The sequence below is a fragment of the Rhinoraja longicauda genome, chromosome 9 (assembly GCF_053455715.1).
Source record: "Rhinoraja longicauda isolate Sanriku21f chromosome 9, sRhiLon1.1, whole genome shotgun sequence".
NCBI classification, from domain to species: Eukaryota; Metazoa; Chordata; class Chondrichthyes; order Rajiformes; family Arhynchobatidae; genus Rhinoraja; species Rhinoraja longicauda.
In genome coordinates, this window is record NC_135961.1 from 7,451,199 (window position 1) to 7,468,957 (window position 17,759).

The window sequence follows — 17,759 nt, forward strand, 5'->3', positions numbered from 1 at the left end:
TTACCCATTAGAAGGACGGAACATAGCGGCGCAGGGCGATGGCGAAGCCAAATGGGATTTGACGTTGCATGGAAACATGGAGACTGTAACTTACTGAAAGGCTTCTGAAAAAATCGGAGTCACTTTCTAGTTGTGAGCAATCACTTCCGGGAACAGGGTTACTCAGATCGTTGCAGGTGTTAACTAGTTGAGGTAAATGTGAGTCCAGTGATGTCCTTTCATGAAATGTTATTCGCCTTGACGGTTTATGCGTTCAGACTTTATGAATCAGACTTCTTGGTTTGAAATCTAGTATAAAAATCCGCAAAGCACGTGGTGTTTTGCCACGCGTGAAGAATTTGAGGACGTTATTGAGCAAATAAGTAGCTGTAAGATTAGCTAGCTACAATTGTATTTCTGACCGGCCGTTACAAAAGCACCCATTAAGACGAAAAGTCACCTACCCATGTTTTCCAGAGATGCTGCCTGACCCGCTGAGTTACTTCAGCACTTTTTGTCTTTTGTTTTACATCAGCATCTGCGGTTCACAAAAGGACACAAAGTGCTGGAGTATCTGTGTTTACAGTTCCTTGTTTCTCCTATACTTTCAACACATTCCTGTTGTGATGAATATTGCTGTTCCTTCATTGAAGCTGGGTCTGTCTAATAAATCCACGAGTCATAGAAACAGAATAGTGAAAAGCCTGGATAGCGTGGATGTGGAGAGAATGTTTCCACTTGTGGGAGAGAGTCTAGGACCAGAGGCCATAGCCTCAGAATAAAAAGGTGTACCTTTTAGAAAGATGAGGAGTAATTTCTTTAGTCAGAGGTGGTGAAACTGGAATTCTTTGCCACAGAAGGTTGTGGAGGCCAAGTCAATGGATATTTTTAAGGTGGAAATTGACAGATTCTTGATTAGTAAGGGTGTTGGGTTATGTGGAGAAGAAAGGAGAATAGGTTTGAGAGGGTAAGGGATCAGCCATGATTGAATGGTGGAATAGACTTGATGGACCAAAGGGCCTAATTCTGCTCCTATAACTTATGAACACGAGCCAAAAGCATAGCAAGGATACTTTTGTCGCATGAATTGCAATGAAAGCAAAATACAGCTTGCCACTGTCACTTTCTCCAGGACAATTGGAAATGGTCAATAAATGGAGACAAGAAACTGCAGCTGCTGGAATCTTGATCAAACCATAAAGTATTGAGGGAGCTCAGCTGTGTCGGGCAGCATCTGCGAAAGGAATGGATAGACAATGTTTTTGGTCAGGACCCTTCAGACTGAAGAGGAGTCCTGTTTGTGCATTCCCTTCAGATGGTGCCTGATCTGCTGAGTTCTTCCTGCATTTTGTTTTTAATAAATGGTGGCCCGATCAGTGAAGGTACTTGCTGCAAATAAATAAATACAATTGGAGCAAAATGGAACCTCCTTTTAGTTAGAGAGAATGCCATGCGCAAAGTGGTTCCCCCTCGCCACTGATTAGAAAATAAAATTGGTTATGAGAGTAGTGTCGTGCAATTTCATGACAGTTTCTAGTAGATACGTGAGCACAGTACAAGACTGAATACATAGACATGGATTTGAGAGGCTACCAGGGTAGAAGATATACGAATGAGAATTGCATAAGTATCCCTTGTTCAAAACTGTAACTAAAATGTAAATGAAGAACACATTGAGTTAAAATGAGAGGTTTCGAAAGTAATTTTTTTTAAATGTTTAGGTGAAACTGAATTGCCTTTGAAAAAATATAAATGAATGTGACTATTATAGTGAACCTCTTTGACATTTACTAATGTTTTTGCCCTGTGTTGATTAGGATCCGAAGTCATGTTTCCGTTGATGGAGAAGGACAAGGCAGTGGTGCGGGCACTGCTGAAGGCAGGGTCCTGCCCTCGATGTGTGCTACGATTCTGTTGTGTGGGAAACCAAGCTTCGTACAGACTTTCTTCCAAGGTTTCTGAACTTTTGTTTACATTTGTAAAATGTAATGGGTGGGAAAAATCATTTTGGGATATCAAAAGAACAACGTTCCGTGTGTCCAAACGGTAAAGCTATAATCCATGCCATCATTTCCCTTTCCTCTTCTTATCAGTTCCCTACTCTCCCCTTCTTCTTTCCCCCTTCTTACTTTGCTCTCAACCACCCCCACCAGAGAATCAGCTGTAGATTTACTGGCTATTTCTTATTATTACTGTAAAACTGTTCCTGCATTTCTTACTTATATATTCACAAATGCTTTTGTATCTCTTGAGCAGCAGAGAACCAATATTGTATATTATGAGGTATTCGCCATGTTCCCAGATTTTACTTTGGAAGATTTCAAACCATTCTGACTCTGGTTCAGTGCAAGAACATCCACCTCTGTTTGATACCTTTTATGATGTTCCTCCTTCATGACCTTCATCCTTTTGCTTTCCATGCTTTGGAATTTTTGAATATTAGGAATAGTTCTTTAACAGAGGAGGACCTGCATCATTATGTCTGTTGACCTGGTTTTTCTTTGAATTTTGAGTCCTTTGAGGTAAATTTGCACAGTTCTCCTTTTGTGTGAGATATTCATCGGACAGGATGTTACTGAATACTATCCTCGGGGATCCCGTGTACTTTTGGTTGAGTCTATTTTGCCTCCATATTTTTAACCCCATTTAGATATGGCTTGGTCTCCTTCACTTTATAAAAGACAAAATGCTTTCTGTGGTGTCCATCTTGATCTCCTGTTTGTAAACTATTTCAGTTCCCCTTCCATTCCCACACAAACCTGTCACAAGTGATAGGAGCAGAATTAGGCCATTCGGCCCATCGTCTACTCCGCCATTTAATCATGGCTGATCTATCTCTCCCTCCTAACCCCTGCCTTCTCCCCATAATCCCTGTCACCCATACTAATCAAGAATCTCCCTATCTCTGCCTTAAAAATATCCATTGACTTGGCCTCCACAGCCTTCTGTGGCAAAGAATTCCACAGATTCCACTGTCTTCCCTTGGCCTTCTCCATTGTCAGGCTGGGAGAACAACCCCCGTCTTCTGCCTGAGTAATCTACCACCCAATGGTATGAATGTTGAATTTACCAATTTCAGGTAACTTGCTCCCCCATGTTCCTCTTTTTCCCCCCATGTTCTTCTTTCTCTTTCTGATCCACCGAGATTTGCTCACCCCTCTCCACGTTTTCCCACCACTCTGTTGACATTACCCAGTTTGGTTCCCCTGCCCACTGGTTTCACATGCCCATCATCCCTCCCTTATGTGATTGCACCTGGCACCTTCTTTATTTATCAAATTCCAGCATCTTCAACCTCGTGTCCTCACTTATCACCTTCCTGCCTCTTTCTCCACCCTCTCTCTCCTGCACTTGGCTCCATCTGCAACTCTCCCTTTATCTATCTCTCCCTTTCCCCCATCAGTTACTATCGACCAGCTCACCCCACCCATTCCCTTATCTCGATCCATCTGCCCCTCCTTACCTGGTTCCACCTGTCGTACTCCATCCCCTTCTTATTTAGTTCCATTTATAGCCTGCCAGCCCCTGCCTCAGTTCTCTTATTCATTTCTTCGCACTGGCTGTCTTCCCTCTATACCCTGTGTCTTAGAATCATAGAGTGATATAGCATGGAAACGGGCCCTTCGGCCTAACTTGCCCACACTGGCCAACATGTCCCATCTACACTAGTCCCACCCGCATTTTGCCATATCCCTCCAAACCTGTCCTATCTATATACCTGTCTAACTGTTTCTTAAATGTTGGGATAATCCCTGCCTCAGCTACCTCCTCTGGCAGCTTGTTTCATACACCCACCATACTTTGTGTGAAAAAGTTACCCCTCAGATTCCTATTAAATCTTTTCCCCTTCACCACAAACCTGTGTCCTCTGGTCCTCAATTAACCTGCTCTATATCTTGATGCATAGAAATATAGAAAATAGGTGCAGTGGTAGGCCATTCGGCCCTTCGAGCCTGCAAGGTCTAGTCCCAAAGCACTGACCATCATTCTGTCTCCACTGATGCTGCCGATTGCTGAGTTCCTCCGGCAGTTTCTTTAAAAAAAATCTTGTTTATCATATTCAAATTAGCAGCTCGTTTATTTATATAACATACATGAATGAACTGGACTGAATTAATCCATTTGCAGCGACTGTCATTGTGAGAAACAAAATGATGGACCATTGTCATTGAACAATGACAATTATTTGTAGCTCTGCTAGTTGTAAAATAGCAGTACTGCTTATTCCATGCAAGGAATGTGGGAATTCTGTTAGTTGCCCTTCCCCTCACAAAGCCCAGATGTTGAAACCAGAGGGTCCCGAACCTGATCATTTGTGGATGAATGCAAAGTTCCATCGGATCGCTTTCTCGATACACTGCTAACCTGATTGTTAATAGAACGTAGAGCAGTACTGAACAAAAATAAGCCTTTTGGCCCACAATATCTGTGCCGAACATGATGCCAAGCCTTCAATAGACAATAGACAATAGACAATAGGTGCAGGAGTAGGCCATTCAGCCCTTCGAGCCAGTACCGCCATTCAATGCGATCATGGCTGATCACTCTCAATCAGTACCCCGTTCCTGCCTTCTCCCCATACCCCCTCACTCCGCTATCCTTAAGAGCTCTATCCAGCTCTCTCTTGAAAGCATCCAACGAACGCACGGTAGCGCAGCGGTAGAGTTGCTGCTTTACAGCGAATGCAGCGCCGGAGACTCAGGTTCGATCCTGACTACGGGTGCTGCACTGTAAGGAGTTTGTACGTTCTCCCCGTGACCTGCGTGGGTTTTCTCCGAGATCTTCGGTTTCCTCCCACACTTCAAAGACGTACAGGTATGTAGGTTAATTGGCTGGGTAAATGTAAAAAAAAAAATATCCACCCTAGTGGGTGTAGGATAGTGTTAATGTACGGGGATCACTGGGCAGCACGGACTTGGAGGGCCGAAAAGGCCTGTTTCCGGCTGTATATATATGATATGAACTGGCCTCCACTGCCTTCTGAGGCAGAGAATTCCACACCTTCACCACTCTCTGACTGAAAAAGTTCTTCCTCATCTCCGTTCTAAATGGCCTACCCCTTATTCTTAAACTGTGGCCCCTTGTTCTGGACTCCCCCAACATTGGGAACATGTTTCCTGCCTCTAATGTGTCCAATCCCCTAATTATCTTATATGTTTCAATAAGATCCCCCCTCATCCTTCTAAATTCCAGTGTATACAAGTCTAATTGCTCCAGCCTTTCAACATACGACAGTCCCGCCATTCCGGGAATTAACCTAGTGAACCTACGCTGCACGCCCTCAATAGCAAGAATATCCTTACTCAAATTTGGAGACCAAAACTGCACACAGTACTCCAGGTGCGGTCTCACCAGGGCCCGGTACAACTGTAGAAGGACCTCTTTGCTCCTATACTCAACTCCTCTTGTTACGAAGGCCAACATTCCATTGGCTTTCTTCACTGCCTGCTGTACCTGCATGCTTCCTTTCAGTGACTGATGCACTAGGACACCCAGATCTCGTTGAACATCCCCTCTTCCTAACTTGACACCATTCAGATAATAATCTGCCTTTCTATTCTTACTTCCAAAGTGAATAACCTCACACTTATCTACATTAAACTGCATCTGCCATGTATCCGCCCACTCACACAACCTGTCCAAGTCACCCTGCAGCCTTATTGTATCTTCCTCACAATTCACACTACCCCCCAGCTTAGTATCATCTGCAAATTTGCTAATGGTCCTTTTAATCCCTTCATCTAAGTCATTAATGTATATCGTAAATAGCTGGGGTCCCAGCACCGAACCTTGCGGTACCCCACTGGTCACTGCCTGCCATTCCGAAAGGGACCCATTTATCCCCACTCTTTGCTTTCTGTCTGTCAACCAATTTTCTATCCATGTCAGTACCCTACCCCCAATACCATGTGCTCTAATTTTGCCCACTAATCTCCTATGTGGGACCTTGCGAAGGCTTTCTGAAAGTCGAGGTACACCACATCCACTGACTCTCCCCTGTCAATTTTCCTAGTTCCATCCTCAAAAAATTCCAGTAGATTTGTCAAGCATGATTTCCCCTTCGTAAATCCATGCTGACTCGGAATGATCCTGTTACTGCTATCCAAATGCTCAGCAATTTCGTCTTTTATAATTGACTCCAGCATCTTCCCCACCACTGATGTCAGACTAACTGGTCTATAATTACCCGTTTTCTCTCTCCCTCCTTTCTTAAAAAGTGGGATAACATTTGCTATCCTCCAATCCACAGGAACTGATCCTGAATCTATAGAACATTGAAAAATGATCTCCCATGCTTCCACTATTTCTAGAGCCACCTCCTTTGTCACGTAAATGTGCAGTGAAATGAAAGATTACCCACAGTCCAACAATAAGAGCAATAAAAATAAGCAATAACACACACACAATCATAAACCAACACCAAACAAAAAGAAACATCCATCACAGTGAGTCTCCTCCAGTCACCTCCTCACTGTGATGGAAGGCCAGAATGTCTTTTCTCTTCCCCTGCCGTCTTCTCCTGCGGTCAGGCTGTTGAATTTGCCACGTTGCAGGCCGCGCCGGACGGTGGATAGCGGAGTCAGGGGGTATGGGGAGAAGGCAGGAACGGGGTACTGATTGAGAATGATCAGCCATGATCACATTGAATGGCGGTGTTGGCTCGAAGGGCCGAATGGCCTCCTCCTGCACCGATTGTCTATTGAAAGGTCCGCAGCAGGCCGACCAAAGCCCCGCGATCCGGGGCGGGCGAAGACGCCGCCGCTGCACGTCGGGGCGTTCGTGGCTCCCGACATTGAAGCACCCGCCGGGCGGAGAAAATCCCGCGGCCTATTTCAGGTCGCGCCGGACGGTGAAAGGTCCGCGGCGGGCCGACCCAAGCCCCTGACCCATATCTGCCTGTACATAATCCATAATCCCTCCATTCCCTGCATGTCCATATGCCTATCCAAAAGTCTTTTCAATGCCACTATCATATCTGCCTTAACCAGCACCCCCAGCAACATGTTCCATGCACAAAACACCCTCTGTATATTAAAAAAAACTTGCCTCGCACGTCACCTTGAAACTTTCCCCCTCTCACCTCAAAGCTCTGCCCTCTAGTGTTTAATATTTCCATCTGCGGAAAAAGGTTCTGACTGTCTTTCCTAACAATGCATCTCATAATTTTAGATACTTCTATCGGGTTTTCACGAATGGGTTAACTGGCAGAGTCTATTACTCGATTTTACTTGTTCATTTATTTGATTTTAATTTGTACCATATTCACAGTTAGAGGACACATTTTGTACAGTAGGGGTTTGTGGCCCCACCTTTCATTTAATGTCATAAGGTCATAAGCGATAGGAGCAGAATTAGGCCATTCAGCCCATCAAGTATACTGCGCCATTCAATCAAAGAGCGGCACGGTGGCGCAGCAGTAGAATTGCTGCCTTACAGCGAATGCAGCGCCGGAGACTCAGGTTCGATCCTGACTACGGGCGCTGCCTGTACGGAGTTTGTACGTTCTCCCCGTGACCTGCATGGGTTTTCTCCGAGATCTTCGGTTTCCTCCCACACTCCAAAGACGTACAGGTATGTAGGTTAATTGACTGGGTAAATGTGTAAAAAAAATTGTCCCTAGTGTGTGTAGGATAGTGTTAATGTGCGGGGATCGCTGGGCGGCGCAGACTCGGTGGGCCGAAGAGCCTGTTTCCACGCTGTATCTCTAATAAAAATCTAAAATGGCTGATCAATCTCTCCCTCCTAACCCCATTCTCCTGCCTTCTCCCCATAACCCCTAACACCCGTACAAATCAAGAATCTATCTCTGCCTTAAAAGTATCCATTGACTTGGCCTCCACAGCCTTCTGTGGCAAAGAATTCCACAGGTTCACCACCCTCTGACTAAAGAAATTCTTCCTCTTCTTCCCAACAAGAACGTCCGTTAATTTTGTGGCTGTGACCTCTATTCCCTAGCCTCTCCAACTAGTGGAAATATCCTCTCCACATCCACTCTAACCAAGCCTTTCACTATTCTGTACATCTCAATGAGGTCGTTCCCCCCCCTCATTATGCTAAACTCCAGCAATTACAGGCCCAGTGCCGTCAAATGCTTATTATTGGAATACAGGGACAATTCTAGTCCAAAGTCATTCATCTCGTCTGAGCATGCTGGCTTCACCATGTCCTGCTTCAAATTATTCAAATTTTGGAAAATGGACCATGGTCGACACAGTTTGAAGATGCATCTTAAAGGAAGATAGAGAGAGATGACAATCTGAAAGGTCTAGTCAAGTCAAGTCAATTTTATTTGTATAGCACATTTAAAAACAACCCACGTTGGCCAAAGTGCTGTACATCAGTTCAGGTACTAAGAAACGAACATGCAATGGCACACAAACATAACAGCACATACATAAACAGTTCACAGCGCCCCCTCAGAGGGCCTCAAACGCTAGGGAGTAGAAATAGGTTTTGAGCCTGGACTTAAAGGAGTCGTTGGAGGGGGCAGTTCTGATGGGGAGAGGGATGCTGTTCCACAGTCTAGGAGCTGCAACCGCAAAAGCGCGGTCACCCCTGAGCTTAAGCCTAGACCGCGGGATAGTCTGTAGCCCCAAGTCGGCCGACCTGAGGGACCTGGAGATAGAGTGGTGGGTTAGAAGATTCTTGATATGGGGGGGGCTTTGTATGTGTCTAGGGCTTTGTATGTGTCTAGGCAGCAGGTAACATGGAACAGTGCTACAGTGAGACAATTACTTTAAATTGGGAGTGCACTATGGATCAGAAAAGGGGAGAGAATGTGGCATCACAGGAATGGAGCTAGCGAAAATAAACCCGGGGGGGGGGGGGGGGGGGAGGGGGAGTTGCAAGGTTATTGAATGAAACATGAAGATGAGAATTTTAAAACTAACCTCTTGCTCGAGCAGGGCACATTGCAGATCAGTGAAGATGGATGAATGGGCTGAAGTGAATTGGATTAAATTCACCCATGTTTAGGATGAGCTCGAGTTAATGGAGGATGGGAAGTCTGGAAAGGATTAGAATTTGGAGACAGATACAATGCCTTCCATAATGTGGTTCTCCTACTATTTAGTTTAGTTTAGAGATACAGCACATAAAACAGGCCCTTCAGCCCACCAAGTCCGCGCAGACCGGCGATCCCCTACACACACACAAGGGACAATTTACAATTTTACCAAGCCAATTAACCTACAAACCTGCACGTCTTTGGAAAGTGGGAGGAAACCGGAGCTCCCGGGGAAAATCCACACAGGTCACAGGGAGAACGTACAAACTCCGTACAGACAAGCAGGATGGAACCCGTGTCTCTGGCTCTGTAAGGCAGCAGGTCTACCCCTGCCCCACCCTTTGTGAACTAAATCTGGTTGGTCTTCTGCCTCACATCCTGTCCCTCAACAGCATTATTGGAAAAGGTGCCAAGTTCTATGTGCACTGACATAATTCCACTTTACCGCCGACTCACTTCGTCCTCCACTACTTCAAATTTCCCCTGCTGCTTCGCTGGCATTCACTATTTGATGGTCTGAACTTTCCTTCAAGTATACATTCGGAAGACCAAGTCCGTAACTAAGTCTCCTGCTGCCACAGTCCCACATTCACCAGTCTGTTACTATCCTCAGCATTCTGTACCACCCCACGCTGTGTTTTCAAGCTCACAAATACTCTATCATGCTGACTTTCTGTTTCCACCTCTGTGGATAGTTCCCTTTAATCACCCGGGACGTTCATCCATGTTTTTATCATTTTAAGGAACATTTGGGCAGGTGCATGCATCGGAAAGGTTTAGAGGGATATGGGTCAAATGTGAGCAAATGGGACTAGCGTAGATAGGCATCTTAGTTGGCATGAACGAGTTGCACCAAAGGGCGTTTATCCATGATCCACCCTCCTACAGAAAGCCCAAGCCAGATGGGCAGGCCATGTCGTCAGAATGCCCGAGAGTCGACTGCCAAAACAGCTTTTGTATGGAGAACTGTGTCAGGGCAAGCGCTCAGTAGGAGGACAGAAGAAACGGTTTAAGGACTGCCTCAAAGTGTCCCTCAAAGACTTAGACATCAACCTCAGCACTTGGGAGTCTCGTGCTCTGGACCGTCCAACCTGGCGTAGCAAGCCCACCACAGGAGCCCGTGCAGCAGAGAACAGACGCACTGCAGAGGCCCAGAGGAAACGCACCGCGCGCAAGGCCCGGGCTACCTCCACTTCCACTGCAGCACCCATCCACTTGTGTCCTACGTGTGGGCGTGCCTTCCGGGCCCGGATTGGCCTCACCAGTCACTTCCCACAGTCACCAATCCTCCAACTGAAAGTGAAGTCATGGTCATCTTCCAACCCGAAGGACGAACAACAACATGAAATTCCCATTGGAGATTAACAGTGCCCGCCATAATGTTTGGGACAAAGACCCACCATTTATTTATTCGCCTCTGTACTCCATAATTTGAGATTTGTAATAGGAAAAAAAAATCGCATGTGGTTAAAGTGCACATTGTCACATTTTAATAAAGGCCATTTTTATACATTTTGGTTTTGCTTTGTGGAAATTACAGCAGTGTTTATACATAGTCCCTCCCATTTCAGGGCTGTGAAGAACAATGGGAACCCAGTGTGGGGGGTTTGGGGGGGCACTCTAGAATCCTCTGCCCAGGGGATAAGTCTGCATGGTTCGTTTGTTTCTTCGTTTGTTCCTGTGAAGGCGCTGTGCACACGGCAGCCAGACAACAGTCGCTTATCTTTCTCTTTTTTGTTCTCACTTTTAATTTAATTTTAATTTCAAGTTTTTGGATGCCTTGGCGTGTGTTATGACTGTTGGCGGACCGATTTCCCTCCGGGGATGAATAACGTTCTATCATGTCGTATCGAAAGTTCTACATTCAAATTACGATCCAGGAATATCACAGCAGCAAGCCGTATGCTGTAGTCTGAGGTGTGGTCTTTCAGTTGACACCTTAACCTGGAGTCCCCGTCTATCTTCGACTGGATATAAATTATTCCAAGAAACCGTTTAGAAGTAGAACAGGAGTATGTTGAAATGGAGAACTATGTAGAACTGGTGCTCTGTGTCAAAATGGATCCCTACATCAGAAAAGATCTTATCGAAACATATAAGATTATTAAGGGGTTGGACACGTTAGAGGCAGGAAACGTGTTCCCAATGTTGGGGGAGTCCAGAACAAGGGGCCACAGTTTAAGAATAAGGGGTAGGCCATTTAGAACTGAGATGAGGAAAAACTTTTTTCAGTCAGAGTTGTGAATCTGTGGAATTCTCTGCCTCAGAAGGCAGTGGAGGCCAATTCTCTGAATGCATTCAAGAGAGAGCTGGATAGAGCTCTTAAGGATAGCGGAGTCAGGGGGTATGGGGAGAAGGCAGGAACGGGGTACAGCCATGATCACATTGAATGGCGGTGCTGGCTCGAAGGGCCGAATGGCCTCCTCCTGCACCTATTGTCTATTGTCTATCAACACTAATAATGAGGGTTATCTGGCCTTTGTCAGGTTTTCTGAGGGCTTGCCATGTGCAAAATGAATAAATCACAATAGAATAAACATTGGACACAGTGTTATAAATGTCCAGTAGTCAGTTGGCCGTATAATTCTAAGCGTTTTAATCTTTGAAAGTGATGAGGTGTTGCATCAGACCTCAATATTAGTTTAAAATACTGGCTGAATTTATTTGACAATGGAGAGAAACATGAAATGTGTGACAATGTAATTATGTCTAACTCTTGGGGAGAGTGAGGGGGGGGGGGGTGGGGGGGGAAGGGCTGGGTCTGTTACTAATCTATTGAGGAACAACTTTATATGTACACTCCTGAACTCCTGCTGGAGTAACTCAGCGAGTCAGGCAGCGTCTCTGGACAGAAGGAAGAGGTCTGAAGAAAGGTCTCGACCCGAAACGTCACCCATTCCTTCTCTCCAGAGATGCTGCCTGACCTGCTGAGTTACTCCAGCATTTTGTGATACCTTGTGCATAAAGCTTTATCATCTCACTCAAAATTCCACTGTGGTGCTTTTTCTGCATTGCTCAGTCTTGTTTGTTGAGGGTATATGATTTCACTATTATAACATTTTCCAGCGGTGGAACGTATTCCACTGATCAGTTTCTGATGTCGTCAATATACCTGCAAAGAATGTCTTTATGCCAAATCCCACACTATTAAGCAGTCGTGGACAGCAATTTCAAAGAACTTACTTGTGTTTCAGGAACTGTCCACTGAACTCTACAAATTATTGAATTAGGCCGTTGTGGACAGTAATGGCAAAGAACTTACTTGTGTTTCAGGAACTGTCCACTGAACTCTACAAATTCTTGAATGACAATGAACATAAATCTGAACCAATGGCAAATGATCAACCACTTTGTAAGAAACTAAGATTGGAGGATTGCGAGAATAAAGATATGGATTTGGACAAAAATGGAGCAGCAAAGGTGCCATCAAATGAAGCTTTGTTTCCTGATGTTGCTGTTCGGACTTGTGCTGTCTGTCTGGGTATTCTGCAGGACCTGAGTGAAAACGATTTTGTGAAGAAGGTAAAATGTTTAACATTTTTCCCAAACTTTGTCTCACAAATTAAGCCATGACCTGTGTAAGCCTTTTTCAGGTGTAAGATGATGATAATTACAGTTCAGGTTTTGCATGATTAATTAAGTCATAAATTATCCTAATTAGAACAGAATTTAAAAAAATTCAGACATCAAGTTCATGCATTAATTCAGTGCCTTATTTGTTTTTGTCTAATTTTCTGTCATTAGCGGGCTTATTATATTTTATGAATATTGCATGATGAATGACTATTGGTTTTCTCACGTTAAAATATACCAATTAATGTTATGTCTCTGATTACTTAGTTAAATGTTACTTTAGATTTGGAGTGTAGATGTTTTTTGTAGATTGATCAAAGCGGCAGTTCTTGGTGAATTTTCTTTTTCAAATTTTACAGTGATTAATCATTGATGGATGTTTTACTCCTTCCTGAATAATTATAGCTAAAAATACATCTTCCAAACTGTGTGGTTGAGTGGGATTTGATAGCAAGGATGTTAATTGCCACCTGAAAACTTGCAATAATCATTTACTCAGTGACATAATGGCTTTAACAGATAACTTGGAGTTCACACGTCCTGGTGGCAAACTCAAGATACCAGAACATTAACAACTTTTGGGATGGGTAAATTTATCACGGTTGAAATGACTGTTTTGCACAGTGAGTTACAAAATGTGGTCTGGGTCAATGAGTTGGAATATTATAATTTAACTAATCTAAATGAAGAGTGCAGTTATTGTGTTACTTGCATTAATTTCTAGTACAAGGATCAGCTAAATTGTTTTTATTTTTAAAAGACAAAGTGCTGGAGTAACTCAGCGGGTCTGGCAGCATGTGTAGGAAAGAACTGCAGATGCTGGTTTAAATCAAAGGTAGATACAAAATGCTGGAGTAACTCAGCGGGACAGGCAGCATCTCCGGAGAGAAGGAATGGGTGACGTTTTGGGTCGGGACAGGCAGCATCCCTGGACAACATGGATAGGTGACATTTCAGACTTAAAAAGGGTCCCTACCCGAAATGTCACCTAACCAAGTTCCCCAGGGATGTAGCCCGACCAACTGAATTACTCAATCGCTTCAACTCCGAGCACTTCAACTCCCCCTCCCACTCCCAGTCTGACCTTTCTGTCATGGGCCTCCTCCAGTGCCATAGTGAGGCCCACTGGAAATTGGAGGAACAGCACCTCATATTTCGCCTGGGCAGCTTGCTGCCCAGTGGTATGAACATCGACTTCTCCAACTTTAGATAGTTCCTCTGTCCCTCTCTTCCCCTCCCCCTTTCCCAGATCTCAATCTATCTTCCTGTCTCCACCTATATCCTTCCTTTGTCCCGCCCCCCCTGACATCAGTCTGAAGAAGGGTCTCGACCCGAAACGTCGCCCATTCCTTCTCTCCCGAGATGCTGCCTGACCTGCTGAGTTACTCCAGAATTTTGTGAATAAATACCTTCGATTTGTACCAGCATCTGCAGTTATCTCTTATACTACTTAATGCTATTGAATATCGGAATTAGGTAGCTAGACTCGCTCTGGTGGAGGTTTAGTTTAGTTTAGAGATACAGCGCGGAAATAGGCCCTTCGGCCCACCGAGTCCTCGCTGACCAATGATCCCCGCATATTAACACTATCCTACACATACTAGGGACAATTTCCACATACACCAAGCCAATTAATCTACATACCTGTACGTCTTTGGAGTGTGGGAGGAAACCGAAGATCTCGGAGAAAACCCATACGGACAGCACCCGTAAACAGGATCTACCCCTGCGCCACCATGCCGCCCACTTGTCTTTGCTTGGTACTTGAGTGTGCCTAGGTCATGCTCTATGCAGGCATGAACTGATCTTGGAGGTGTACAAAATCATGAGAGGAATAGATTGGGTCGACGCACGCAATCTGTTGCCCAGAGTAGGGGAATCGGGGACCAGAGGACGTAGGTTTAATGTGAGGCGGGAAAGATTTAATAGGAACCTGAGGGGTAACTTGTTCCCCGCACAGGGTGGTGGGCATATGGAACGAGCTGCCAGAGGAGGTAGTTGAGGCAGGTAGTATTGCAACGTTTAAGAAACATTTGGACAGGTACATGGATAGGACAGGTATAAAGGGATATGGGCCAAACGCAGGCAGGTGGGACTAGTGTAGATGGGACATGTTAGTCGGAGTGGGCAAGTTGGGCTGAAGGGCCTGTTTCCACATTGTATGACTCTATGACTCCATAACTGCTATTTATTGATGAGTTGCAAATGGTATTGAATGATGCACGGTCATCAGCAAAATCCCCTCTCCTGACCTTTTGTGAGGAAGAAAAATCATGCGTGATGCAGCTGACTTGACTCTTAAAGGTAGTTATTGTCTAGGATTCTGTGCTGAGGAACTCCAGCAGTGATGTCCTGGGTTGGTATGATTGACCTCCAACAAGCACGACCACAATCTCCATCCGTTCTTCTTTCTGCAAGGTTTGACTTCAGGCATTGGAGAGATTTCCCTTGATGCTATTGGCTTCATCGTTGACAGGGGCCATTTTTGTAAAGAGCAGTCACTCCTGCTTTGCCTCTGAAGTGTATCTCTTTGGACCATACTCTAACTAGTGGGAGAATGTAGGACTAGAGGTCATAGCCTCAGAATTAAAGGATGTTCCTTTAGGGAGGAGTTGAGGAGGAATTTCTTCAGTCAGCAGATGGTGAATCTGGAATTCTTTGCCACAGAAGGCTGTGGAGGCCAAGTTGATGGATATTTTTAAGGCAGAGATAGATAGATACTTCATTAGTACGGGTGTCAGGGGTTATGGGGAGAAGGCAGGAGAATGGGGTTGGGAGGGAGACATAGATCAGCCTTGATTAAATGGCGGAGTAGACGTGATGGGCAGAATGGCCTAATTTTGTTTCTATCACATGACCTTATGATCTTATGCTCGGGTCAAGGCCATGATCAGTCCTCGATGTGAAAGGCAAATAACAAACAGAAAGTGGTTATGGTAACCAAGTCTTCTATCACCACTTCTGTGCATAAACTGGGTGATAAATACCTCGATTGGATTTGTCCTACTTTGTCCTGTAGACTCTCAACATCACTATTGGAGTTCCTTAATGCAGTAAAACTAAGCATAACTATTTTCAGCTGAATCATGCATCTTCCTCGTATGGTTAAAAGAGGGGATCATTGCTGATGGAGGTACAAGAGACGGTAGATGCTGGAATCATGAGCAAAGAAACAAAGTGCTGGAGGAACTCAGTGGGTCTGGCAGCATCAGCATCTGGGGAGGTAAATGAAAAGACAGCATTTCAGGTTGGGACCCTTCTTGGTCGTGTTTATGTTTTGGAAGGTAAGACCAAAAGCTCTTGCATGTATTTTATTGTATTCAGAGAAGAGAGCAAGTCAGGGGATTTGAAGGATTTGGAAATAAGGTTCCCCCCCCCACCCCCTTATAAGAGATATGGGGAAGAAAGCAGGAACGAGGTTCTGATTCTGGATGATCAGCCATGATCATATTGAATGGCGGTGCTGGCTCGAAGGAGCGAATGGCCTACTCCTGCACCTATTTTCTGTTTCCCATCCTACACTAGCTAACTCTTCCAGTCCATGTGAAGGGTCTCGATTGAAAATGTTGACTGTCCATTGCCTTCTATGGATGTGGCAAGACCCGCTGAGTTCCTCCAGTAATTTTCTTTTTTAGTTTCAGATTCCAACAGTCTCTTGCGCCTCTGCTCGTGGCTTTCAAACCTGTGACACCATGAAAAACAAAGGCAGCAAATATCTGGAAATGTTATCGCATACAGTCTGCACAAACCACCTTGATTTGGCAATGAGTTGCTGTTTCTTCATCGCCACTGGGTCTAAATCCTAGAATGTCCCCCACAACAGCATTGCAGGAGCCCCTTCATTAATGATACTGCAGGAGTTCAGGAAGTCAGTGAAAATAAAACCAAAAGGCCTGCAGATGGTAGAAAGCTAAAATAAAAATCGAAAATGCTGCAAATGTAGGAAGAGAAACAGTTATACTTGCTCAATTCGCACACCCTTAGTCAGAACTGGGAATGAGACAATAGACCTTTGTTACGCAGCAGAGAGGGTGGGGAAGAGGCCTGTGTCTGATGGGGTAAAACCAAGGGTATCATGTGGACAAAGGAGAGCTGCCTCCATCTCTTGTGGCGTCTTTTAGTTTTGGGCTATGTTTAGTTTAGAGATACGGCGCTGAAACAGGCCCTTCGGCCCACCGAGTCCGCGCCGCCCAGCGCGATCCCCGCACACCAGCACTGTCCTACGCGCACTAGGGACAATTGGCACATACACCAAGCCAAATAAACCTACACACTTGTACATCTTTGGAGGGTGGGAGGAAACCGAAGATCTCGAGAAAACCCACGCGGAGAACGTACAGACTCTGTGCAGACAGCGCCCATAGTCGGGATCAAACCTGGATCGCCGGTTCTGCAAGCACTGTAAGGCAGCAACTCCACCGCTGTGCTGCCCGTGTGTTTAAATTTTATTCTGAGATAAGTCATGATGTTCTCAAACTCAACATTTGCAAGACCAATTGCACCTCCCACCGTCTCTTTATTCTTGCAACATCTCTCTCTGTTTCCTTGACCCACGTTGCCTCAACCAAATATTTTCTATTCCTAATATCCTTTTGACCTTGAATTGGGTTTTGGATCTCAAATCTTTTCCATTGCAAAAGCATCAAACTTTCAACTCTGCAATATTTCCAGCCAGACCTGTTCCTATCAGTTGGTTTCTATGTCAAATGGTGTACAGAAAACTCCCAAGGACAGATCTGGGAGATTTGAACAAATCAATTCTATAAATGTTCCCTGGTGAACACCTCTTCCTAAATCTAATTTGTTGAAAGTATATTTTTAGTTATTTTATCATAGCCGCACAGTGATTTGAAGCTCGATCTGGGACCACTAACAACACTCTTTCAGTTTAGTTTATTGTCACATGTACCGAGGTACAGTGAAAAGCTTTTGTTGCCTGCTATGCAGTCAGTTGAAAGACAATACATGATTACAATCGAGCCATTTACAGTGTATAGATACATGATAAGGGAATAATGTTTAGTGCAAGGTAAAGCCAGCAAAGTCCGGTCAAGGATAGTCCAAGGGTCACCATCTTTGGAAATGTTCGCATAAAAAAATGTTGCTTAATGGCATTGAACGTCAGGGACCACCAAAACCAAAACTGATCACAAATATTGGAACTATCTATTCATTTTTACGGAAAATCGTTGTATGTAAT

At 44.7% G+C, this 17,759-nt stretch overlaps 1 protein-coding gene across 2 annotated transcripts in view; it reads left to right on the forward strand.

Moving 5' to 3' along the window:
• pus10 (pseudouridine synthase 10) overlaps positions 1-17,759 on the forward strand; it is a 73,639-nt gene continuing 55,880 nt past the window's right edge. Inside the window, exons 1-3 of one of the 2 annotated variants that reach the window (XM_078405773.1) lie at positions 1-198; positions 1,797-1,933; positions 12,260-12,508. In XM_078405773.1, the coding sequence (XP_078261899.1) occupies positions 1,808-1,933; positions 12,260-12,508 (375 nt within the window). In that variant the 5' untranslated portion in view covers positions 1-198; positions 1,797-1,807. The remainder of the gene's footprint in view (positions 199-1,796; positions 1,934-12,259; positions 12,509-17,759) is intronic. The other variant, XM_078405772.1, reaches the window with a different exon arrangement.